Source organism: Pantherophis guttatus, chromosome 14, assembly GCF_059756535.1.
Source record: "Pantherophis guttatus breed Tessera chromosome 14, ASM5975653v1, whole genome shotgun sequence".
Lineage (NCBI taxonomy): Eukaryota > Metazoa > Chordata > Lepidosauria > Squamata > Colubridae > Pantherophis > Pantherophis guttatus.
Genome location: NC_142076.1, coordinates 18,615,601 through 18,641,672, shown reverse-complemented (window position 1 = coordinate 18,641,672; position 26,072 = coordinate 18,615,601). Strand labels below are relative to the sequence as shown.

Below are 26,072 nucleotides of genomic sequence, written 5' to 3'. Positions count from 1 at the left end.
CCTCCAATAAGAAGTGGTAATAGGAAAATGTTATTTATTAAACAGTTTATTACTGTTCCAGATAAATTTGGGTTGCAATTGTATATACACCTAGGGGTTAATTTAAGCTCCATGTGAACAGATATGTACAGAATTAAGCAATTTAAAAAACATGCCAGCATCCCGTAATGAATGGCCAATATTTGCTTTATTTTAGCTCCTGGCTGCCTTGATCTTGTTCCAGCCTGGTGCCATCTTTGCCTGGTGCCGATTTCTTACATCGGTATTTTGCCCAAGGGTGTGGCGTTTCTTCCCCGGGCATCCACTTAAGCCAACGGAAATAGAAAGCTCGGAAGCCATCAATTTTCTCTAAATAATGATCCTTTTTCTGGTACTGCAAGAAGAAAAACAAATGCAAGTTATTAAAAGCACACCTTGCATCGGAATAGTCTCTTGGCAGGCAGGATGACACGAGGCCCTCCTGCATCCAAGGATTCCTGGAGGGTCGTCTTGGGCAAAAACAAATTTGAGACTTATGGGCCAGCTTTTGTTTTTAACGTTCTCCCAACTGGAACAAGGAGGCCTCCTTGGATTCAAATATTTACTCCTAGCAGTTTCATGGACAATACCATGTCCTGGTAGTCCTTGATTTACAACCATTGATTTAGTGACCATTCAGAGTTAAAAACATCACTGAAAAAGTGACCTATGATGGTTTTTCACACTTTATGACCGCTGCAGTATCCACAGTCACATGATCAAAATTGCAGAGTCCTGCCTGGGGCCATGTGATCCACTTTTACGACCCCTTTTGCGTCCCCTCATGGACAAGCAAAGTCCATGAGAAAACCAGATTGACTTAACCACAGCAACTTATTTCAACAACTGCAGCGCTTCACTTAACTGTGGCAGGAAAGGTCATAAAATGAGGCAAAACTCACTAAACAAATGCCTCACTTAACAACATAAAATTTGGGCTCAATGCCATCAAATCAGTATTGGTTAATTATATGAATAAAAAGCATGAATGGGGTTTTCTTTGGAGGTGAAGCTTAAAGTGAGCATTTAACTTTTCAAAAGTCAAATATGCCTAACTTCGTTTCAATAGCCATAGCAATTTAATGCCTTCCAAACATTTTACAAGAAGTTTTTAAGTTTCTAACGTTTTAGGTGTAACTTAAATCAGCTCAAGTTTACACCGACACAAAAGACAAGAGGATAATCTTACCTGATCATAATTAGGAGGATACTGGGCTGCAAACTCCAGCATGTTAACAATAAATTCATTTGGAGCCACCTCATTCCTGCTCATGTCTTTGAGGATCTCTATGAGGTAAGTGTAATTCAGTCGCCTCACCGCTGCGTTGATCAACGCACCGTAGATCTGCACATTGGGTTTTATTCCAGATCGCTGAAACGAATGCACAAAAAGACTCAAAAACATTTCAAACGAAGGCGGTTGTGAAGAAAGAACGTTATCTTTGCCTCGGTTCGAATCTAGACAAAGATTGAAGCTACGGCAAATGTTTTAAGGCAGAAAATTAGTGCCTCAAAAATGTTGAATTTCACGTATGTCTGCTAAAAACAATTGGATTGTTTTGTACCTTCATGTCCGACAGTAACTGCATCCCTTCTTTGTATTTACGGCAGGCAATGGCTAAGTTACAAAATGTGTACAGATCTGGTGAAATTCCTTTTTGCAACATTAAAGGCAGCAAGCTCTGTAAATTGAAAAAGACATTAAGCAGGGCTGTATACATGCAGTAGCTCCAGATGAAGCTGACCTAGCTAAAATATCGTTGTAACCTTGGTTTAAATAGAAAGCAGGAACGAAAGTCTTAGAAAGACAGCCAGTTTGGCATCAGGCACCAGAAACCAGGAGGGGCCATGAGTTCTAGTCCTGCCTTAGGCTTTCAAGCTGGGTGGCCAACACGCTTTTCTCCAACCACCTCACAGGATTATTGTTGTGGAGAAAATAAAGAGGCCAATGGAGTATTAAGTATCTTTGTCGCTTTCAGTTACTTATAAAGTAATACTTTATAGGGCACTGCACACCAGAACAACTAGACACAAGGACAGTTTTTTCCCCTCTGCTAAATAAATACTTCCCTCAACACTGTCAAACTATACACTAAGGCTGCAATTAATCTTCTCTTCCTTACTAGTATCTGTCTCTTCCCACTTATGATTATAACCATAAAGTATCTTGTATAAGTATCTTGCTTGTATCTTTCTGTCAATGGACAATACCATTTGTATTGTTTTTGTTTCCTAGTACGATTTGATAGGTTATCAGTAAGCTTGACTATCACTAAGTGTTGTATCTTTTTATTCTTGATTAAAATATTTTATTCTCCTTATGTACACTGAGAGCATGCACCAAAGGCAAATTCCTTGGGTGTCCAATCACACTTGGCCAATAAAGAATTCTATTCTCTTTTCTTTTCTTTTTTCTTCTTTTCTTTTCTTCTTTTCTTTTCTTTCTTTTCTTTTCTTTTTTCTTCTATTCTCTTCTTCTCCTCTCTCCCCTCCCCTCCCCTCCCCTTTGTACATATGGGATTTTTAAAAATATCAAATTAATCAATTAATTAAAAGTCTCTAAAAAGTTGAATTTGACTAATGCAGCGCTCCCGTAATAGTGAGCAACACCCAGAACGGGACGCTCTTACCTTTGCCGCCTCCAGATCGGCTTTCTTGCTCTTTTTCCTGATCAACGTATTAAAAAAAGCCACATCTGGTTTCACGTTGTTCTCCTCCATGACGGCCAACAAAGACGATTCTGAGGGGCTGTTGAGTTCCACGTTTTCGGCTAGCAAGATGAACGTCCGAATATTCCCCGACACCTTGTCGTCCTTCATTTTTTTTAAGAAACCTTCCATGTTTCCCATCAGGGCCAGTCGATCGGAGGGCGTTGCCACCATCCCCAAGGAAACCACATGTGGGGCTGGGCTCTGCGGATCCAGCAAGTTTGGGAGGGGAACGGCGGGCTCCGAGAAGGAGTTTTCTGCTCTTGATCCCAGAACCAACTGGTGCTGATGAGAGATCACCAAACTCCCGTCTGTATCGCAGTGTGATACATCGGAGGGATCGCTCGACTTCAGCTTTGCGCTGTCCTTGGCATCATCTCGGTTTCTATTAGGCCTCTCAGTTTTTGGATTGTCTCCTGGGAACATATTTCTTTCCAGAGCTTCGACATCCGATACCATTAAAGCCGGAACGTTGGCTCGTTTCTTTCTCTGACTCTTTGTGCCTGGCTCTCTGCCAGGATTCAGCCTCAGGTGAGTTGGGTGTTTCTCTGAGGGTCTTAGTAGCAATTTAGAAGCCACCTCAGAGTCACCAATGCCACAGTATTTGGCAGCTGTCAGCATCAAATTGTAAGTGTACAGATCAGGTTTGAGATTCAGCTTTGCCATCTGCTGCCAAACCTGTTTAAAAAACAACAACGATATAATGACCCGGGGCGTAGCACAAAGGCAACACAGCCAGACAATAAGTATAAGTTCCTTTATTAGCTCCAAACTTTGCCCCCAACGTCCCTTTACTCTCCGGTCTGGAGAAAAACCCTTCCACAAAACTGTAAGCAGACAAAACTTCCAACCATTAATCCAACAGGGCAAGATAAGGTAATTAATCCGGCAGGGCAAGCAAGAAGAAGGAATTCCAGAATCGAAGTAGCATGGCCGTAAATTAAACCAGTTGGGAGGATGCCAGGAACTCAGATAAAGCAGCAAACACAAACTCAGCATTTGTTCCCGACAACCGCCCCTCCTTTAAACTCCATCCCCAGGTGTGCCTTGTGAAGGGAATCGGGGCCCTTTCCTCCCTCGTAAGCCACACAACCCATGTTGCTCTCTTCTCCATTCTTCCCTGCATGCCCAAGGATGAGGAGGGGGTGCGTTTTGGTCTTCATCAGAACCCACTCTCCCTTGTTCTTCCTCTCCCCTGCTCTGCCCAGCCTGACTTTGCCCTTCCCCAGTTTCCTCCACAGCCAACGGAGCCACTCTCCCGCTCTCTGTCAGCTGTTCCTCTTCCATCTCAGAGTCAGACTCCGACAGGGGCATGACAAACAACAGTACTGATCATTAACTTATACACATCCGTTCGAGTTAGCATTTCTCAACTGGGACGTCTTTAAGAGGGGTGGACTTTAGCTCCCAAAATTCCCCAGTCAGCATGCACCGGGGAGGGCAGAAAGAGCTTGGTTTGTACCCACCATTGGAAGGAAGCAAAGGGCAAAAAACAGACCTGTAAAGCATAGCGGAACCCGTTCTCTTTGTCGTTTATACATCCCATGAGCAGGATGTTGAAAGTATCTATGGTGATTTGATGGCCATTTTCCACCATTTCCTGAGGAAAGATTCCGTAATTACTCTTCAATATAAACATGTTAACAAAAGATCAGTTGTTCTGTATTCCATATATATAGCATTCCCGGGAAACAGACAGTAAGAAATTTGCCATAACTTTTTTTTTTTTTAAATTAAGGATAAAAATTAAGGTTGCGTTCACCTGTCGATCAGAAACGGATGTGCCTTAGGCAATAAAATACCATCTTCTGACTGTTTTCACCAACTCTACTAAACCACCATATGCTTTGTCTGGTTTTAGCTTAGTATGTTTTGTGAAGTAAGGATATTTTATAACCCTGGTAAGTGGCTACACTGCAACATGTGAATCCTGCCTTAATTTTAATCTTGTGAAGACCAGAAAAAAAATCAGCCCATTTCTAGGAACCCATCATCCATTTCTTTGCAAATAACCAAGAGTTTCTTTTCTGGTTTATACAGACTATTCCAAAGTTGGTGAAACAACAATAAATTCTAAAGGATATATGTCATAACGACCGTTTTTCCAACTGCAACCTCAGAAATTCCCCTTAAACTTCTTGTTAAAATATTTGTGGAACATGTCATGGTTTATTTATACCTAGAGTCAAGCAGCATATAAATTATCATGATGGTGATTTATCCTATATTTGGAGTATGTGTGAGATTTCTAAGGCAGCTGATAGATACAATTTTGCAAAGAATTATAAATTTATACCAACAGTCGCTTTTTTTTTCTTCTTTTTACCTTTAATATATCCAAGCACATGCGGAGATCCGAACACAGAGCACAGCATTTCAACAAAGCGCGATACGCAATTGGATTCAACTCTATGCCTTTTTGGATCAGTTCCTGTCGTAACTTAAGGGCGCTCTGAAGACCACTGTCTTTCCAGGGTGTCTCCGCGCAGGCGTTGAAAAGGGCCGTGTACGTGGCAATCGTAGGCGTCAGGTCTCGCTTTTTCATCTGCCTCCCCATAACGTAACAAGACAAAAAGTTTCAGCAAGGAAACGACTAAAACGATCTGTCGTCTTTGCAACTACACATCGTTTAGAATGGAGGCTTTCGAACTATTAGTAAGGATGGGCGTCATTTACGTTCACAAACTTAGAAAGGGTTGCTTTCTAAGGGAAATCGTAAAGACTTCCTCGACAGATTAGAACAGGGGTCACCAACCTTTCGGACCTTAGGAAACACTAAATTCATAATTTTAAATCCAGCGGTCCACTAATATGATTTGCCTAATGACTGGTTGGGCGTGGCTAGGTGGTCATGTGACTGGTTGGGCGTGGCCAACTCGATGTCACTCACATCGAGGGGCGCCTTGCCAGCCTCTACTCGCCCCTCCCCTCCCAGCCACTCCTCATCTCCCCGCCTGGGCTCCTTAGGGCCCCAACAGGAAGCAGTTGTTGGAGCTAAGGAGCCACCACGAGAAAGAGTTGGCAAAACAGCTCAGTTCAAATTGGATCTGGCCGAGGAGACTCAGCAAAGCACCTCACTGAGGACTACGAGCATAGGCTTTCCAAGCAGAGGGAAGACCTGCGGGAGTGCAAGGCCAGGTACTGGTGCCTGGAGGCTCAGCAGGCTGAGATGGTCAGCCAGTTCCAGGCAATGATGCAGTCCCACTGGAAGAAGGCCCTCCAGCTCCTTGCCACCAGCGGCGCTTCCCTCCAGCCTTCGCCCAAAGCCCCGCACCAGGAGGCTGAAGCAGACCCCAAGTCAGAATTTCTGCCCCCCTCCGACCTGCACAAAAAGACCCTGAAGGGGGAGACTCTTTCCAGCAACACAAGCGTTCATTGCATGTATCTGTCCCAGGGGTCGTAGTTTGAGGACCCCTGATTTAGTGCAATATAAAAAATGCAAATAATTTTTCTGCGGACCACCAGTTGGTGACCACTGGATTAAAAACAAGAGCATTAAAACGAATAACTCGATGTCAAACTACAGGAATAACACAAATGCAGTGTTGGCAAGCAAATTTGCAGTGCTGTTTAGGAAATATAGGAGGGAGCTTCAGTGCGAAATGACACGTCAATTAAAGTTTCCAATTGAATTGGATCCCTCCAATCACGGATTTAAACCAGCCAATTTTTTTTCTTACTCATTTTTCTTTATTCATAATTTTGGATTCTATTTACTTGGGCCAAACTATGTTATAATAATAATTTTAATTAGCAATTTTATGATGTTTGTGTATCTATATTTTTTCTTTACTGTACACTGCCTTGAGTCCTATGGGAGAAAGGCGGTATAGAAATATAATAAATAAATAAATAAATTTAAATCAAGCCTTCTTCCCCCCTTTCCCCCCCCCCCAACAAAAATTCCCTTTGAAAGAAACTTGGGGTATTTACATCATTGTAGAGCCGAAAGGCCTTCTTCAGGTACCCAACCCTGCCGCATCCACCAATCAGCACAGTGTAGTTGAACTCCTCGGGCCAGAGACGTTCTTCCTTCAGCATCTGTACCTCAAAGAGCTCAAGAGCCTCGACCAGCTGCAGAGAGGAGGGTTACGGAAGAGGGTGAACTGCGAAACCCCACAAAGCTCAACAAGATCAAACAAGTCCGAACTAGCAAAACTGCACTGAGGCAAAACTTTGGGGTAAATACAGGGAGCCCTCGTTTAACAACGGATTGCTTAGCAACCGTTTGAAGTTACGATGGACCGGCTGAAAAATTTAATAATCCAGTTCCAGATGTCCGATGGTTGCACGCACACATCATGGTTATCACCATCATCTTCATTTAACGACTCCATAATCCTTTGTGAGATGGAGTCTGGGCAACTGAATGGAGCCAGCAGGGTGTTTTTACTGACCGGATGCCCTTCCTGTCACCAATGCGGAGTTTTGTTCAGCAGATGTACTTATTTATTTATTTATTGGTTCGATTTATATGCCTATTCTCAATGTGCCCAGAGAGAAATATCTGCCTCTACCTTGGTTCAAACTCACAGCCTCCTGATTATGAGGTGAGCTCCACCTCTAGTCCCCCCGCACTACTCACTGCACGCACACATAACACACACAAAAATATCTGAGGTCACATGATTACATTTTGGGCACAAAATAGAAGGAAGGAGTATTAGGAATGCTTTGTCACTTTGAGCTGCTTTTAAAATAATGAAGGTGGGATAAAAAACTAATAAATCAATAAACAAATAGATCGTCCCTTGTCCCTCAAGGATATACCGTATTTTTCGGAGTATAAGACGCACCGGAGTATAAGACGCACCTACCTTTTTTGGTGAGGAAAAGAAGAAAAAGAAATCTCTCTCTGCCTCTGAGCAATTTTGCCTCCTTGCAGCAAACAGCCAACAGCCTGCTTTACTTTCATTTTCGTTTTCAGCATAGCTTGATTAGCACAAGGGGAAAAAAAAATCTGCTCCAGCAATTTACCTCCTTGCAGCAAGCAGCAGAGCCCCACGCAAAACAGCTGAGAGCAAATCAGCTGAGAGTCAGGAGGCCGATCCAATCAACTTGTGCTAATTAGCTTGTGCTGAAGCTAAAAGGAGTTGTTTTTCCTTGCTGTTTGCTTGCAAGGAGGTAACTGCTGCGAGGCAGAGGCCAAAGGGTGGGGGCCAATGGGTGGGCGGGGCTACATTCGGTGTATAAGACGCACCTAAATTTTTACCCCCTTTTAGGGGGGAAAAAGGTGCGTTTTATACTCCGAAAAATTACACCCTCCACCCCCATCTTTTTAAAAAAAGGCAGAAGAACACAGTCAAGGTAATGACCTTATTTTTCTTTATCAATGCTTTGCACTGCAGAAAATACCAGTATGGGGTATTCCTTCGACCCCATCTGGGTTTTATTTCTAGCTCCTCGTCTTCCTCCTCTTCTTCTTTGGTTTGGAGCCGTACGGTGTGAAAATCAGCCGCTGCCGCCTGAGAAAAGGGCTTGGGAGGATACTTCTGAGTTAACAACCCAAAGCTTTCATCAGCATCAAATTTCTCCTCTTCTTCCTCATCTTTAGAAAGCGCTTCCGATGATCTCACCATCTCCACTAAATCTCTGTTGTGTAATTTATAGACCGACAGGGATGTGCTAATCAGTCTCTGGTTCAAAAGAGCTGTGGGTTGTGGGCTTGGAGGCCGTATCCATTTTTTTCTTCCAGGAACGTCTCTGAAACAGTGCACGGAACAAAGCCAAGGACAGACCGACCCTCTTTGGGTAAATACTGCAGAGAAGCCCCGGCACATCCGCGGAGAAACCGTCATAATTTCACCTTTTTTTTTTTCTTCTTATCTCTAGATGAATGAAATCCAGAGCCAAGGAATTAGGATTTCATCTTAAAAGCGTCATGAGCTGCTTTCCTGGGGAAATCATCCGAAGTAGCAAGGATACATTTCGCAGGAGCCATCCTACGAATAAAAGAAAACATGAAATTAAGGATTCAATGACAAGCATTTAAAGGCATTTAAATCAGATCTTTCAGCGAGCTTCTTCCAAACTCCTGAGGGGAAGAATCAGAATAGAGCTGGAAGGGACCCGGGAGGTCATCTAGTCCAGCCCCCTGCTCAAGGAGGAGACCCTATACCAGTGATGGCGAACCTTTTCAGCACCAAGTGCCCAAACCAGAATGTGTGTGCATGTATGTGTGTGTGTGCATGCCAGAGTGCCGGAAACCCAAACACCAGCTGGCCAGCACCCGCATGCCTATTTTTTGGCTGTTTTTGGAGCCATTTTCAGGCCATTTTTGGGCTGTTTTCAGGGTGGTTTTTTTGGCTGTTTTTGGGCCATTTGGGGGGCATTTTCGGGCCTGAAAATGGCCATGAAAACGGTCTGTTTTTGGCCATTTTTCAGAAAGTTTTCAGGCCGTTTTCTGGTGCTCCAGCACCCGCGAAGACCAGCTGGCTGGCATGCATGTGTGCGCCGGAAACCAGAAGAGGAGCTGGCGATGGCACGCGTGCCCACAGAGAGGGCTCTGCGTGTCACCTCTGGCACCCGTGCCATAGGTTCGCCATCACGGCCCTATACCATTTCAGACCATGTGGCTGTCCAGTCCCTTCTTAAAAGTCCAAGAGTGGATGGAGCGCCCATAGCTTCTGAAGGTGACCCATTCCATTGACTAATCAATAGAGCTGGAAGGGACCTTGGAGGTCATCTAGTCCAGCCCCCTGCTCAAAGGGGAGAGACCCTGTACCCTTTCAGATATGGGGCTGTCCTTAAAAGCCTCCAATGTTGGGAGCACCCACAACATTCTGGAGGCCTTGAGGGCCAGGCTCAAACCCGTCCCGAGTCCAGAAGCCACTTGGGGAGAGGCTTTGGGCCTGTCCTTCGCGCCTTCTTTCTCTCTATCCTTGACCTAGCAGCCTACCTTGCAGGGTTGTTGTTGAGGGGAAGGAGAAGCGCTTAGGCACGAGCTCCTGAAGGAAAGGCGGGGCAGAAATTAGATTAATAAACAGATGGGATAATTAAAGAGTATTATAATTTGAAAAAAAATTTTTTCCTCACGGAGCGGCCCAGCCAGGCCTCCAACCGTCCTCCCCGCCCCCACCCGCTCCCCGACCACCTCGCGCGCTCCTGTCCATCTCCCGCTCTCCCCGCCCACTAAAGGGGCGGAACTTCTCAGGGATAGGTCCGCTTCAATTCCCTCCCCCCTCCATCGCCCAATCAGAACGGCCTTCCTTTGAAGGAGGAGGGGGAAAACCCATCTCCGCTCCTCCATTGGCCCCCCCCTCGACGCGACAAACGATGCGACGCGGCTCCCAGCCTGCTTTGCGCGCAGCCCACCCACACGCATCCTACGACGCGACGCGACGCGACGGGACTCCCAGCCTGCCTTGCGCGCGAGGCCTGCGTTCCGATTGGCCCGTCCGGGCGGCGCGCGCCTCTTTCTCCTCCCATCCCTCCTTCCCCTCCCCCCACGCCGCTTTTTTTTCCCCCCCCCTCATCACCTCAGGGCTGCCGGCGAGGCGGAGGCCGCGGCGGCCCCCCGCTTTTTTTTTTTTTTTTTCGTTCCCGTCTCTCGGCCCTTCCCTTCCCGCCGCCATGCAGGAGCTGATCGCCAACGTGGACCACATCAAGTTCGACTTGGAGATCGCGGTGGAGCAACAGCTGGGCGCCCAGCCGCTTCCCTTCCCGGGCATGGACAGTACGTGATATAATGAGGGGGCCCCTCCCCTCCCCTCCCCCCCCAGCCCTCATCATCAAAACCCTCATTAAACCGTATTTAAACAACTCATTCCCTCAACGCTGTCAGACTATTCACTAAGTCTGCACTACTATTAACCTTCTCATCGTTCCCATCACCCATCTCCTCCCACTTATTTATTTATTTATTTATTAAATTATGGCTGTAACCTCCTTGCTTGTATCATTATTTATATTGATATTGTTTCCTGATTGCTTATTTGTACCCTGTGACTATCATTAAATGTTGTCCCTTATGATTCTTGACCAATGCATCTTTTCTTTTTCTTTTTTTTTTTTTTTAATTTGATTTATATGCCGCCCTTCTCCGGAGACTCAGGGCGGCTTACAATGCGTTAAGCAATAGCCTTCATCCTTTTGTATATTTTATACAAAGTCAGCTTATTGCCCCCACAAACTGGGTCCTCATTTCACCTACCTTAGAAAGGATGGAAGGCTGAGTCAACCTTGAGCCTTGGAGAGATTCGAACCAGCAGTAAATTGCAGGCAGCTGTGTTAATAACAGGGTGCTTTAAACCACTGTACTATCAAGGATCGTCATGATTCTTGACGAATATATCTTTTCTTTTATGTACACTGAGAGTCTATGCACCAAGACAAATACCTTGTGTGTCCAATCACACTTGGCCAATAAAGAATTCTATTCTATTCTATTCTATTCTATTCTATTCTATTCTATTCTATTCTATTCTATTCTATTCTATTCTATTCTATTCTATTCTATTCTATTCTATTCTATTCTATTCTATTCTACCCTACCCTACCCTACCCTACCCTACCCTACCCAACCCAACCCAACCCAACCCAACCCAACCCAACCCAACCCAACCCAACCCAACATTACCTCCTTCTCTCCTCTCTATTTGTACCCTATGACTATCATTAAGTGTTGTACCTTATGATTCTTAACAAATGTATCTTTTCTTTTATGTACACTGAGAGTTTATGCACCAAAGACAAATTTCTTGTGTGTCCAATCATACTTGGCCAATAAAAAAATCTCTCCTCTCCTCTCCTCTCCTCTCCTCTCCTCTCCTCTCCTCTCCTCTCCTCTCCTCTCCTCTCCTCTCCTCTCCTCTCCCCTCCCCTCCCCTCCCCTCCCCTCCCCTCCCCTCCCCCCCTTGTCTTTTTATGTACACTGAGAGCATCTGCACCAAAGACAAATTCCTTGTGTGTCCAATCACACTTGGCCAATAAAGAATTCTATTCTATTCTATTTAATATTCACCTATTCAGCAATATTGAGACCGACCTTGTGCTTCTTTTCTTCACAGAGTCCGGTGCTGCCGTCTGTGATTTTTTTTTAAAGGCAGCGTGTGGGAAAGGTAAGCTGTGCCTGCAGTTATATTTATTTTATTATTTATTTTGTCAGGCACATATAAGATAACATATAAGTAGAAACACGATGGTCAAGACAGGAAATGGATACGAATCAATGGGGACTATAGGCATGTTGGTGCGCTTATGCTAATATAATGTAATATATAATATATATATAGTATAATATATATAATTATATATAATTATATATAATATAATGTAATATAATATATAATAATATAGTATTGTAATGTAATAATATATAATATAATATATAGTATAGTAATGTAATGCAATGTGATTATATATGTGTGTGTGTGTGTGTGTGTATATGTTTTTCCTCTAGCCAGGTTTTCCCTACTTATATATAGCCAGGTTTCAAGTTATGGAAATTAATCATATTTTATGAGGAGGGAGGAGAAACTGACCATGAAAAATCCTTCTCTTTGCCTACATTCAGAGCCTAATTTTTAAAATCTCGGTTTATACGTTAAGCTGTCAGAATAAAAATCATATGTCAAGATGTCATAGCAGAAGTCTTAAAACATGGTAACTCTTGGTCATTATATTGGCCTAGAAGACACTATTGTAGAGAGGCTGGATTTACTGAATAAATACCTTATAAGATTTTAAAATATGCAGATTAGCTATTCCCTTGTATCCTTTGTCTTTTAAGTCTGCAAATTAAAGCAGCATTATAGCGTAGAAGCATTCCTTGCAATATTTTATATATTTTTATTTTTCCCGGCAGGGGGGATGTGTCCATTCCGGCACATCAGTGGTGAAAAGACAGTGGTTTGTAAACACTGGTTACGAGGCCTGTGCAAAAAAGGGGACCAGTGTGAATTCTTGCACGAGTATGACATGACCAAGATGCCAGAATGTTACTTCTATTCAAAATACGGTAAGGGCAAATGTAATAATGAATGGATGCTATTAAATCTTGACCTTTGCAATGTGTGTTCTGTAGTGTACCACAGTGGAATCCATTTCATCCATTGTTCTGGAAAACTTTACAACAGTGAGTTTTACAATCTCAAGTTTCAGTGACTTGAGCTGTTGATGGAAGAAATGAGAGTTTGACCAGACATGCATTGGTTTCTAAGTTGGTCTGTTGGCTATTACTCTATGCTATCCCTTGGTGACATTTTGATTAGGTATTTTGAATAGTAATAAAGCAAATGATTGGTGTGCAGTCAGTCGTGCACTGATAGCGTGCTTCCTTTCACTTTTTGATACGATTCTTAATGTTTAAATTACCAGTTTCTTTACACTCCTGCTCTGGAATGTGTATATGTGCAAGTTTAGCACATTAAAGAGGGATAGAATCAAGATCACGTGAAGTGTTAATACCACTTTATAAAGCCTTGGTAAGGCCACACTTGGAATATTGCATTCAGTTTTGGTCGCCACGATGTAAAAAAGATGAGACTCTAGAAAGAGTGCAGAGAACAGCAACAAAGATGATTAGGGGACTGGAGGCTAAAACATAGGAAGAACGGTTGCAGGAACTGGGTATGGCTAGTTTAATGAAAAGAAGGACTAAAAAGAAGGACATGACAGCAGTGTTCCAATATCTCAGGGGCTGCCCCAAAGAAGAGGGAGTCAAGCTATTCTCCAAAGCACCTGAGGGCAGGACAAGAAGCAATGGGTGGAAACTCATCAAGGAGAGAAGCAATTTAGAACTAAGGAGAAATTTCCTGACAGTGAGAACAATTCATCAGTGGAACAACTTGCCTGCAGAAGTTGTGAATGCTCCAACACTGGAAATTTTTAAGAAGATGTTGGATAACCATTTGTCTGAAGTGGTGTAGGGTTTCCTGCCTAAGCAGGGGGTTGGACTAGAAGACCTCCAAAGTCCCTTCCAACTCTGTTATTCTATTCTATTCTATTCTATTCTATTCTATTCTATTCTATTCTATTCTATTCTATTCTATTCTATTCTATTCTATTCTATTCTATTCGTTATATTTCAAAAGGCTGATGATGAAAGGTGTAGGTGATGGTCATAAGGAAACACCTGACTTTCTTAACACTTTGTAACTGTTCTTGAAATTGCATTGATGGCTTGGTGGGCTGAAGCTGGGACTTGTCTGTTGCAGGGGAATGCAGCAACAAGGAGTGTCCATTCTTGCACATCGACCCAGAATCTAAAATCAAAGACTGCCCTTGGTACGACCGAGGTTTCTGTAAACACGGTAGGTATTCAACTTGTGACTGTTGATAGCTCTGCTGCCTTGGATACAGACTTCTCGAGCAATGGGGCCAAGCTTGCAAAAGCCTCTGGATTGACATTTGGCTCCTTGAAAAGTTATCTTCCCTTTTGAAGAAAAACTTACTTGTAGTTAAGAGAGAATTGTCTGAATTTGGGCCATTCTTGCTGTTTTGAAAACTCAGTTTGCCTTGCATTTTATGTTGTAGGTCCTCTCTGCAGACACAGACACACAAGGCGTGTTATTTGTGTGAATTACTTGGTAGGCTTCTGTCCAGAAGGCCCTGCGTGCAAATTCATGCAGTGAGTATTTCCCAGATCTGCCCTAAAATTCTCCACCTGGTATTAAACCACTTAAGTGTGTGCCCTTTTCAAATTCTTCCCGAAATGTCAAGCTCAAGATTCATGCTGTCCCTCATTCACCCTCTTTAACGCTTAGCTCAGGGGTCTGCAACCTTAAGCACTCAAAGAGCCATTTGGACCCGTTTCCCACAGAAAAGGAAACATCGGGAGCCACAAAACCTGGGTGGGCGTGGCCAACTCGATGTCACTCACTTCCACCAGTCACATGACACCCCCCCAGCCATGCCTACCCAGCCGGTCATTAGGGCAGAGAACCAGTTGTTAAAAAATACCAGGAGCCACAAAATCCTTTTGACATCTCTCCCTCTCTCCCCCCTCCCTCTCTGTCTCTCTCACCCTCTCTCCGTATCTCTCTGTCTCTGTCCCGGCCGCTTCTCCATCCCCCGCTGTCGCCCTTACCTTCTCAGGCCAGGCGAGGAGTGACTGGGAGGGGAGGGCGAGGAGCGGGGCCAGCCAGTGGTGGGATCATCCAACAGGGAGCCACTGCAGAGAGCCCAAAGAGCTGCAGGTTGCTGACCCCGGCTTAACTAATTACTAGAGTTTCTGTACCTATGAAGCAGTGAAAGCCACGTTTTCAAGAGGGTTTTATTTCTGAAGCTAAGCGTAAAAGTATTCCTGGGAGAATTAGATTCTAATAGTGGATTTCTCTTTTTATCAGTTTGGTCTCCCTATCTTTCCATACGCATATGTCTTTTTTTCTTTTGAAAAACAGTCCTCGGTTTGAACTTCCTATGGGAACGACAGAGCAGCCGCCACTGCCGCCCCCAACACAGCCACAACAAAAAGTAAGCCATGCCTGCTTTTTCAGCTGCTTCGGTAGATTCATCTCCTTTGAATTTAACTTAAAAGAGAAGTGGGTCTGTTTTGAATCGTTCAGTTGTGTGCATTTGTTGATGCTAGAGCTGCTTCTCCTGTTATAGTGGCGCTTGAATTGCAGAGGGGGAGGGGAATGGACCACTGACATTCAGAGAGGAGGAGGAGGAGGAATTTTATCGTGTGCTTTTAATTCAGGGCACTGCAAGCATAGGCCAAAACCACAGATAATACTGCAATCAAATTGCCCCAGGATTCTAACACTGTACAGGAAGATATTATTATTATTCACCTCTTAAGGGAAGAGACCAAGGGGGAGGTTGAAAGGATTCACAATGTTTTCCTTGCACTGTAAGCTTATAAAGTACTTTTAAGGGAGGTGTGGATTGCTTTTGGCGCCCTAGGCCAAAGTCTGGGGCAACACTTGCGATTCTTGTCAGAATAGAGAAAACTGCTACTAAGGTGCGTAATACATATTGTGCTGGCTGCTTTCCCTTTTCAGCCAAACAACAACACGCCATTGCAGAGGTCCTCCTCTCTTATCCAGCTGACAAGTCAGAAGTCTTCCCCCAATCAACAGAGGACCCCACAGGTCATTGGGGTCATGCAGTCCCAGAACAACAGCATAGGGAACAGAGGCCCACGCCCCCTGGAACAAGTCACCTGTTATAAGGTAAGCTAAGCTATATATATATATATGGTTATAAGGTAAGGGATGTGATGGCTCAGTGGCTAAGAGGCTGAGCTTGTCGATCGAAAGGTTGGCAGTTCGGTGGTTCGAATCCCTAGTGCCGCGTAACGGGGTGAGCTCCCGTGACTTGTCCCAGCTTCTGCCAACCTAGCAGTTCGAAAGCAGGTAAAAATTGCAAGTAGAAAAATAGGGACCACCTTTGGTGGGAAGGGAAGAGCGTTCCATGCACCTTTGGCGTTGAGTCATGCCAGCCACATGACCCCGGAGACGTCTTCGGACAGCGCTGGCTCTTCGGCTTTGAAACGGAGATGAGCAGCGCCCCCTAGAGTTGGGAACGACTAGCACATATGTGCAAGGGGAACCTTTACCTTTAAGCTGCCTAAGGCTGTGTTTTATGAGGGGAATGAGCTGTGCAGGGGTGAGGGGCGAGGCCGATTTGTGCAGTTCCACTTGCCAGCCCTGAATTCCGGAGCAGACACGATAATCATGTGTATTTTCACTCTTTGAACATGGGGATATTCCCCTCTGATTCTGGAATGTGGAATTTGAAAAATGATACACTCGTCTGCTTTGTGAAAAGCGAGAAAAGTATGGTAAGATTTTTTTCCCCTACGTGAATGTTTTTAAGAAGTCTGTAGGATTGTATCGGAATATAAATAATGGGGAATGAAGGCTAATAATAGAATGGGCTGGGAAATGTGAGCTTGAAAACATCAATGCATTGTGGTGGAACCGTGTGGTATGCCATAGCTTTCTCGCTAGTAGTTATGGCAGTGCCAAATTTAGCCACATGGATGTGAAGTTTCCATGCCCACATATATATGTGTGCTGTCTGTCCAAATGCAAACAGCAGCAGTCCATTTTCACTATTATTTTGAGAAAGGCAGGTGTTGATGTTTCTAACTCTGGATTTTCAGAATGGCCTATTCAGAAAGAAGAAGAAAAAAAAGCAAAGGTTTTTCCAATTGTGAATATTCAGATTAAAGCAGGGGTGGGGAATTGTGGCTCTTTTACAACCAGGAATTCTGGGAGTTGAAGTCCACAGGTTGTAAAAGAGCCACAATTCCCCACCCCTGGATTAAAGGATTCATTAAAATCTCTTCAGTTTTATATGTACTTTGAGCAACAATGTTTTTCTCGTCTTCTTCTTTTTAGTGTGGTGAAAAAGGACATTACGCCAACAGATGCACCAAAGGACATTTGGCTTTCCTTAGTGGGCAATGAACCAACGGACTTCACAGCATTTTTATATATATATCTTTACGAGCCGAATTCTCTCGAGTATCATCTTGAATGACTGAAACCCACCTTTTTTTTATACCTGCACCAAAGGATTGGCCAGTGAAAGGATTACTTGATCTGCAACTGCTCTTTTTGTTTTGGCATTTGTTTTTAATTCTTAAGGCTACAACGTAGTGCCTCCTTGTTCACAGCCTGAAGAAGCAAACGTAATTACACGAGCCTTCTAAAAGAAAAACATTTGGGATAGGGATATTTTTGGTTCAAAAGGGTGGAGCTTCTCCTTCGAAAATGTTTAGCCTGTTCTTTCAACAGTCCTTGGCAGAAGATGATAAATACGTGAGTGACTGCCCAGCTCTTGCTTTGTTCTGCATCTTTGTGTTCCTTGTCTAGGCTGGGCTGATGGCTGATTCAAGATGAAATTCATCTTGTTCATCAGGAAGAGTGGGTCCAGTTTGTATTTGTCTACATCTATAGTTTGTACTTTTAAGGGGAAAAAAATATTTTTTTTAAATTGTCATGTTTAGTGGCTGAACAAATGCAGGCAGAAAACTCCAAATTATGAAAAGCGGTGTTAGGTTTATGGGAAAAATCTTTCCTTCATTCTGAAAGTGATCCAAACTATGTGCCATCACAATGCAATTTTCATTTGCAGAGCCTACTAAAAATGATCAAAAGTTCCCTAGGAACATAAAATTCCAACATCTAAAATTCTTAAATCAATTGGAAGCTTAAAGAAAACAAGAAAAACAAACCCTGTTTTAGAAGTAGGCTGCAGTTCTCTATAAAAAAAGGATAAAGATCATTCTTTAAAAGATCCCCACTGCAGAATATTTTGTCATGTCATTAATTTGGTCTGGAAGACTAATTCCAGTCACAAAACTGAATTATTCTGAGAATCTGAATTGGTGTTTTCTTGGCATTCCAGACTCAGAGTAAAAAAACTGCCATTTCAAAAAATAGAGAGAGCAGGGGTGAAATCCAGCAGGTTCTGGAGAACCGGTAGTGGAAATTTTGAGCAGTTCAGAGAACCAGTAGCTGAAATTTTGAGTAGTTCGGAGAATTGGCAAATACCTTTGGCTGGCCCCAGAGTGGGGTGGGAATGGAAAATTTGCAATATCCTTCCCCCAGGAGTGGGGAGGAAATGGAGATTTTGCAGTATCCTTCCCCTGCCATGCCCCTCAAGCCATGCCCACAGAACCGGTAGTAAAAAAATTTGGATTTTACCACTGATTAGAGATTGTGATTAACATTTCAGATCTTGGTGACGCTAGTATTAGTATCTTCCCATACTCTTTATAATTTTAAATTAAGGTCTTTTGTATCCTCACTAATTTGTCTTCTAGCATTTGAAATAAGTTCTACCAGACACAGATTGAATTATTTTATTATTGGTCTCAGCATACATTTGATCCTTCGTAAGAGGAACACAGAAGCCAGTTGCCTGTAGTTGGCTGGTCACAGCAAGAGAAATTTGTATTCTTGTCGGTGGAGTCTTAGTGGTATTTTCTCAAGCGTTCTTCCTCTAAATAATCAGAACCAGTTTTGGTTAGACTGCAGTTTCCTTTAAAATTGTCAAACAGAAACTAGCTTTTATTCAAAACATTTGTACATATGGCCAACAAAATTTATGAATAAGATAACTGAACGCTGAATATTCCTGGTATTCCACTGAGGGATTGGGGGGGAAAAAAGATGGAAGAGGGCAAGCTTTTATCACCAATTCCTGTTCTTGCTTGCAGTTACCAGTTTTCTGGGAAAATAGATTTTACCCAGCAGGTCCTTTGTAGCTACAGGTAGTCCTCTGCTTACAATGGATTATTTATTGACCGTTCACAGTTACAATGGCACTGGAAAAAGGTGACTTATTTTTCACACTTACGATCATTGCAGTGTCCCCCTGTGGTCACACGGTCAAACTTCAGGCGCTTGTCAACTGACTCATATTTATGACGGTTGCAGGGTTATGCGATCCCCCTTTTCCGACCTCCTGACAAGCCAAGTCAAGGGGGAAAAGCCAGATACACTTAACAATTTGTGTTGCTAATTTAACAACGGCAGTGATCCACTTAACGGTGGTGAGAAGGGTCGTAAAATGGGGCAAAACTCATGTAACAAATGTCTCAATTAGGAACAGAAATTTTGGGCTCGGTTGTGGTCGTAATCTGGGAGAAAGCCTTACTTGCCACCTCTTCTATTAGATTCCAAGACTGGTCTGAAGTCAGGTGAAGTAGCGCGTAGAAGTCCTAGAACCGTGATGGTGAACCTGTGGCACACAGAACCCTCTGCGGTCACGCTAGCCGTCGCCCCAGCCCAGCTCCACCGCGCATCCACCTCCTGCTGGCCAGCTGGAAACGGGGCACGGGGGACCCTCACATGGCACCCCTGTGCTCCGTTTTGGCTTCTAAGTTGGTACAGGAGGCTTTCCAGGCCCAAAACAGGTCGCGGGGGGGCCCGGGACGCGTGTGCAGGGTACAAGCGCAGGGGGTGCTCGCATTGCATTTTGGGGGTTCGGCCATGTGCATTCGTGCCCATATGCGCTTTGGGCACTTGGCACCAAAAAGGTTAACCATCACTGTCCTAGAAACTTGAATTTGGCCAATTAACTGCAGTGGACAGAACTAAATAAACTCTCCGAGATCAATGCCTACCAACCTCACAAACTCATGTAATGCTCAAGAGGAATCGTGCCTTAGGCTGCCACAGCACCTCGCATCTATTCAACCATAAAACCATAATTCAGTGTAGGAGAAATGAGGAGGAGGGCTGCGTGCTTGGCTGTTTTATCTCAAGCAGTTTGTCACATGGTTTCAAATCCGGGTTGTTTTTTTTTTTATATACATGGTAAGTTGGTTCTGCTGTATCCAGATGTGGCAGGGAAGGCCTTGAACCCAGCCCAAAACATCGACTCATTACAGAATCTTGGCACATTGTGCGAACATAGTGTAATTTTTTTTAAAACAACATTTTACTTACTGAGGCGATCATACACTACGAAGTAGCTGAAAACCACATAAGCGGATAACAACATGGCAGGACCGCTGATGCCACATTTCTTCGGTTCCCAGTATTTTGCGTAGAACCTGTTGTGGCCTAATCAAAGTGGAAACCCACCTTAGAAGTCAGAGTAATGGGCAGAAGTCATTCATAATAAAAACTGGGGGTGGGGGGGGGTGGCGGAGGAAAAAAATTCACATCTAGGGGCAACAAAAATACAGGTAGTCCTTGACTTACAGCGGTTTGTTCAGTGACCGTTCAGTTACAACGGCACTGAAAGAGTGTCTTATGACCTGGTTTTTCACACGGCCATTGTAACGTCTCTGGCCACGTGATCAAAATACAGGCGCTTGGCAGCCGATTCATATTTATGACGGTTGCATGGTCCCGAGGTCATGTGATTTTCTTTTGCGACCTTCTGGTCAAGCAAAGCCAATGGGGAAGCCGGGTTCACTTGCCACTTAACAACTGCAGCAATTCACTTAGTAACAGTGGCAAGAAAGGTCATAAAATGGGGCAAAACTCAAACATCTCACTAAGAGAAATTTTGGGCTCAATTGTAAGTCGAGAACTACCTGTCATGGACATTTTTTGCCAGGTTTCTGGGGCTGTAACTCGACAACTTTTTTTTTAACCAATAACCATAAAGTTTTATGACTTAAATCTTTCTCAACCATTCAACCAGCAATAACTGATCAAACGTACAGGCCACGTTAAAATACCAATTTAGAAGAGCATAGAAGAGAAGCTCAAATTCAGAGTTACGACACCCCCCCCCAAGATGAAGCAGTCCAGCAGCTCAACCCTTAGGCCGCGGAATTCAAACTGAAATTTTTAATAGCGAGTCCATTATTTGGATCCATATCTGCAGACAATTCCCATCTTAAAACAGTAACAAAGAGTTGGAAGGGGCCTTGGAGGTCATCTAGTCCAACCCCCTGCTTACGCAGGAGACCTATACTAGGGATTTGAACAGCCGACCTTCCTGATCGGCAAACTCAGCATCTTAGCCACCGAGCCAAGCTTTCCATTATCGTTTTATTGACAAGTCTCGACTAGGCACAGATATTCTAGCCACAGCATTACCGATGCAAATGTTAAATAATACGATTCTGAAATGCTGCTTTTGTGGAAATTCCAATATGCATCTTGTAAATTCCTAAGGAATGTTGCTTACCCTCCCTCCCCCCCAATGTAAGATTTCCCCCCCAAGTACTAACCTCTCTTGCACGATTCCAGAAAAGCTCTGGGGGTATAATTGAGCGATGCCAACCAGGTAGGCAGCTGGCCCAGTTTCACATCCAGGAGCCTCAAATCTTTAATAGGTACTAAAAAAAAAAAAAAGGATCACAAAACATTGATGGGAAGGAATGCAGCATTTAAGGAATTACCACCCCAAAAAATCCATGTAATTTACTATTGTTATCCCCGTTTTAAGTCACTCCTCAGCAGAACAAAATACTCCCTTTTCTTTATAAACTAATCTCTCCGTTACATTATAGTGAGATGGAAATTAAAGCCCAGTAAAGACAGCCAGCTATGTATATAACCTTGCAGAGGACATGGGAGGCACAGACATTTAATCATAAAATAAATATATAAAATGTCGACCCAGTCCTGTTCGCACCATGTAAAAGTAGCATATTTCAATACTTACTAAAAAAAATAGATTTATGTCCCTTTTAGAGACTGGGAGGAAAAAAAAAAGATCCTGAACCAGTTGTGCCTGAACCTCCTTCTCTCCACCCCAAGCTAATGTAGGACGACAAATTTATTTTTTAAGAAATTATATATACACACACACACACACACACACATATATACATATACATATATATAAAATATTTTTCGTAAAAAACCCACTTTTCTTTTTCTTCCAACTACTGCAAGCGATACACACACACACACATATTAAATTATATATTTTTCGTAAAAACCTCTTTTCTTCCAACTACTGCAAGCGACATATATATGTGTATATACATACATACATATATGTATATGTACACACACACACATATATATTAAATTATATATTTTTCCTTAAAACCCTTTTCTTTTTCTTCCAACTATTGCAAGCGATATATACACACACACACATATATATTAAATTATATATTTTTAATAAAAACCTTTTTTTCTTCCAGCTATTGTAAGAGATACACACACACACACATATATTAAATTATATATTTTTTCGTAAAAACTCCTTTTCTTTTTCTTCCAACTATTGCAAGTGATACACACATATATATTAATTATATATTTTTCATAAAAACCTCTTTTCTTCCAACTTTTGCAAGTGATATCTATACACACACACACACATATATATTAAATTATATATTTTTAATAAAAACCTTTTTTTCTTCCAGCTATTGTAAGAGATACACACACACACACATATATTAAATTATATATTTTTTCGTAAAAACTCCTTTTCTTTTTCTTCCAACTATTGCAAGTGATACATACACACATATATATTATATATTTTTCATAAAAACCCCTTTTCTTTTTCTTCCAACTATTGCAAGCGATACACACATATATATTAAATTATATATTTTTCATAAAAACCTCTTTTCTTCCAACTTTTGCAAGTGATATCTATACACACACACACACATATATATTAAATTATATATTTTTCGTAAAAATCCCTTTTCTTTTTCTTCCAACTATTGCAAGCGATATATACATACACACACACACATATTATGGGGCAACATAGAATTTGGGGGGATATGGAAGCAAAGCTTCCCCTGCCTGACACGCTATGCACCCCCCGCCCCCCCCCACCGTCCTGGACTCCAAAGCCCATCAGTCCCAGCCGGCGGGGCTCATGGGTACTAACATCCCCAAAAACCGCCCCCCAAACGCGCCCGGGTTGCCTCCCCCGCTTTATCTGGGAGGAAAAAGGCGACTTTCAGGCCTCCAGAAAGCCGGTGTGCGTGTGGGGGGGTCACCTTGGCTTCTCCCGCCCCTCAGAAAGACTCACCGGGTGGTTCCGCCATCTTGCGGCTGCTCAAGAGATCCGCCCGCAAAGGTTGCCGGGAAGAGACAGAACGCGCAGGCGCAAGAGAGACCAAAGCTATCGGAAGAAGGTCGCTCTGTCTTCAGGGACCTCCTGGGCGGAGCTAAACGAGGGGCGGGGCTTCGCGCAGCGCGAGAGGGCGGGGCGAGGATGGGGGGGGGCAAAGTTTTTTTTTTCCTCTTCCTGCCATTCGCTTTTTAATAGCATTAATTTAATAGCGTCTTAGATTTAAACCGCTTAATGCTTTAATTTAAGAGCCTTTATCCTAGCATTTATTTATTTATTTATTTATTTATTTATTTATTTATTTATTTATTTATTTATTTATTTAAATTTATTTATTTATTTAAATTTATTTATTTATTTATTTAAATTTCTATACCGCCCTTCTCCAAAATAGGACTCAGGGCGGTGAACAGCCAAAGTAAAAAACAAGACATACAAAATTTAAAAGCAATTTAAAATAATTAAATATTTTGGCCGTAAATTAAAACAACCCAATTTAAAATCAAATTAAAATTAACTCAAGCCAGCATTTGCATTCTCTTCCTCTGCCAGCCGGCTCCAAGCCTGAGATTTCCCCTTCCCCACTTTTAAAATTGGTGGGGGGGGGAGCCCTTCTAAGAGTTTTTTCCCCAATAAAAATATTATTATATATAATAATATATTATATTCATATTTTTAATCCTTCTGTTGGGGGGTGCCTGGGTCGGATTGTTCCATATTAAGGCACTCAAATCTTTGCTTGCAAAAGTTTTATCAGCCACTAGATGGCACCCAAGAGACACCAAAAAAAGTCTAATTTTGCTGCCATCTAGCAGTTGCTTCCAGTAGTTCCACATCCCAATTCATTATGTAGTCCTCGAATTACAACAGTTCGTTTAGTGACCATTCAAAATTACAACGGCACTGAAAAAAAGTGACTTATAACTGTTTTTCACAGCTACAACCTTTCCAGTGTCCCCAGGATCATGTGATCAAAATTCAGATGCTTGGCAATGGGTTCATATTTATGACCGTTGGCTGTGTCCCAAGGTCACTTACGACCTTTTGACCAGCAAAGTCAATGGGGAGAGCCAGATTCACTTAACAACCGGGTTGCTAACTCAACAACTGCAGTGATTCGCTTAGCAACGGTGGCGTGTAAAGTCGGAACACGGGACGAAGCTCACGGAACCAATGTCTCACTTCACAACAGAATTTTTGGGCTCAGTTGTAGTCGTAAGCCGAGGGCTACCTGTAGATTCAGGACATCCTTTTCTTTCTTTCCATGTGGCTGCCCTGAAAATGACACGAATGGGTGCACTAAGGCTCCTAGGAGTCCAACTTCTGTCAGCAAAGGATGCTTTGCTCCTTGATAAATGAGTTGCAACCATGCAGAGGTTTAGAATTTAGAATAACAGAGTTAGAAGGGACCTTGGAAGACTTCTAGTCCAACCCCCTGCTTAGGCAGGAAACCCTACACCACTTCAGACAAATGCTTATCCAACATCTTCTTAAAAACTTCCAATGTTGGAGCATTTACAACTTCTAGAGGCAAGTTGTTCCACTGATTAATTGTTCTCACTGTCAGGAAATTTCTCCTTAGTTCTAGGTTGCTTCTCTCCTTGATTAGTTTCCACTCGTTGCTTCTTGTCCTGCCCTCAGGTGCTTTGGAGAATAGTCCCTCTTCTTTGGGGCAACCCCTGAGATATCGGAAGACTGCTATCATGGATCTTGGACTTAGGACCATTCATTTAGCAACTGTTCGAAGTTATGCCGGTGCTGAAAAAAAGTGACTTATGACCAGTTCTTGGAACTTATAACGGTTGCAGTATCCCTGCAATCACATGATCAAAATTGGGCTTTGCAACGACAGTTGGGGCATCCTGGGGTCATGTGATCCACAGCTGCGACTTTCCCAGGCAGTCCTTGACCAGTAAAGTCAATGGGGGAGGGGAGCGGGATTCATTTAGCGATGGCAGTTATCCATATAACGACTGCGGCAAAAAAGTCATAAAATTAGAGGCAACTTACTTAATGACCACCTTGCTTAATGACAGATGTTTTCCTGTCTCAGTTTTGGTCATAAATCAAGAACGAGCTGTAATTTCACAAGCAGCCATTTCAGAGAAGCCCAGAAGGGGTCAGTCTTTGTTTAGCAGAGCCATCTCTATTCAGAAATGATTGTCCTATTGGATGAATAATCAACCTCAATGCCTTTAAAAGAAAAACGCTCTATCACAGAGGCTGTTAGTACAAGGGTTAAGAACGTACACATCGGAGTTTTAGTGAACTATGATTCCCAACAGCCTAGCTGACTGCTAAGGATGCTGGGAACTGTAGTGTCAACCTCTGGAGAGTCAGAGTCTGCCCAATAAATAGGACTTTAGGAATAGAATAGAATAGAATAGAATAGAATAGAATAATAATAGGATAGGATAGGATAGGATAGGATAGGATAGGATAGGATAGGATAGGATAGGATAGGATAGGATAGGATAGAATAGAATAGAAAGTAGAGTAGAGTAGAGTAGAGTAGAGTAGAGTAGAGTAGAGTAGAGTAGAGTAGAGTAGAGTAGAGTAGAGTAGAATCAAATCGAATCGAATCGAATCGAATCGAATCGAATAGAATAGAATAGAATAGAATAGAATAGAATAGAATAGAATAGAATGCAGGATAGGATAGGATAGGATAGGATAGGATAGGATAGGATAGGATAGGATAGGATATAGAATGGAATGGAATGGAATGGAATGGAATGGAATAGAATAGAATAGAATAGAATAGAATAGAATAGAATAGAATAGAATAGAATAGAATAGAATAGAATAGAATAGAATAGAATGCAGGACAGGATGGGATAGGATAGGATAGGATAGGATAGGATAGGATAGGATAGGATGTAGTCTCCCCAGCTCCTGACTTCAACCCACAGGAATGTCCCCCCTCCCATCCCA

General features: G+C 42.9%; 3 protein-coding genes across 4 annotated transcripts; 1 reads left to right on the top strand and 2 right to left on the bottom strand.

Moving 5' to 3' along the window:
• Positions 1-19: 19 nt before the first annotated feature.
• PTCD1 (pentatricopeptide repeat domain 1) lies at positions 20-9,960 on the bottom strand. 2 transcript variants are annotated; one of them, XM_087878638.1, is made up of 9 exons: positions 9,820-9,960; positions 8,042-8,668; positions 6,660-6,800; positions 5,053-5,271; positions 4,225-4,326; positions 2,649-3,404; positions 1,584-1,700; positions 1,208-1,390; positions 20-373 (listed from the first exon to the last, which is right to left on the bottom strand). In XM_087878638.1, the coding sequence occupies exons 2-9, from the start codon at positions 8,522-8,524 to the stop codon at positions 188-190; spliced, it is 2,187 nt and encodes a 728-aa protein (XP_087734764.1). In that variant the 5' UTR covers positions 8,525-8,668; positions 9,820-9,960; the 3' UTR covers positions 20-187. The 2 variants fall into 2 exon arrangements, with proteins under 2 accessions (XP_087734764.1, XP_034292454.2); XM_034436563.3 differs by lacking the exon at positions 9,820-9,960 and adding an exon at positions 9,625-9,673.
• A 190-nt stretch (positions 9,961-10,150) lies between these two features.
• Positions 10,151-17,452, top strand: CPSF4 (cleavage and polyadenylation specific factor 4). Its single transcript, XM_087878641.1, has 8 exons — positions 10,151-10,401; positions 11,735-11,785; positions 12,532-12,684; positions 13,883-13,978; positions 14,202-14,295; positions 15,068-15,140; positions 15,671-15,841; positions 17,015-17,452. Exons 1-8 carry the CDS (start codon positions 10,299-10,301, stop codon positions 17,081-17,083), a joined length of 810 nt encoding a protein of 269 aa, XP_087734767.1. The 5' UTR covers positions 10,151-10,298; the 3' UTR covers positions 17,084-17,452.
• A 1,017-nt stretch (positions 17,453-18,469) lies between these two features.
• On the bottom strand, positions 18,470-23,226 carry ATP5MF (ATP synthase membrane subunit f). Its single transcript, XM_034436561.3, has 4 exons — positions 23,097-23,226; positions 21,316-21,423; positions 20,075-20,191; positions 18,470-18,623 (listed from the first exon to the last, which is right to left on the bottom strand). The coding sequence occupies exons 1-4, from the start codon at positions 23,110-23,112 to the stop codon at positions 18,595-18,597; spliced, it is 270 nt and encodes an 89-aa protein (XP_034292452.1). The 5' UTR covers positions 23,113-23,226; the 3' UTR covers positions 18,470-18,594.
• Between the last annotated feature and the right edge of the window lie 2,846 nt (positions 23,227-26,072).

Coding starts and splice junctions, on each gene's coding strand:
- PTCD1 (XM_087878638.1), bottom strand. CDS start 8,524: ATGACGGTTTCTCCGCGGATGTGCCGGGGCTTCTCTGCAGTATTTACC. Junction 4,327..5,052: donor TGTGCTTGGATATATTAAAG/GTAAAAAGAAGA, acceptor ATCTTTCCTCAG/GAAATGGTGGAAAATGGCCA. Junction 1,701..2,648: donor CCGATCTGGAGGCGGCAAAG/GTAAGAGCGTCC, acceptor TTCAATTTACAG/AGCTTGCTGCCTTTAATGTT.
- CPSF4 (XM_087878641.1), top strand. CDS start 10,299: ATGCAGGAGCTGATCGCCAACGTGGACCACATCAAGTTCGACTTGGAG. Junction 10,402..11,734: donor TCCCTTCCCGGGCATGGACA/GTACGTGATATA, acceptor TTTTCTTCACAG/AGTCCGGTGCTGCCGTCTGT. Junction 13,979..14,201: donor CCGAGGTTTCTGTAAACACG/GTAGGTATTCAA, acceptor TTTATGTTGTAG/GTCCTCTCTGCAGACACAGA.
- ATP5MF (XM_034436561.3), bottom strand. Junction 20,192..21,315: donor TCTGGAATCGTGCAAGAGAG/GTTAGTACTTGG, acceptor CACTTTGATTAG/GCCACAACAGGTTCTACGCA. Junction 18,624..20,074: donor CGTAGTGTATGATCGCCTCA/GTAAGTAAAATG, acceptor CTGATTATTTAG/AGGAAGAACGCTTGAGAAAA.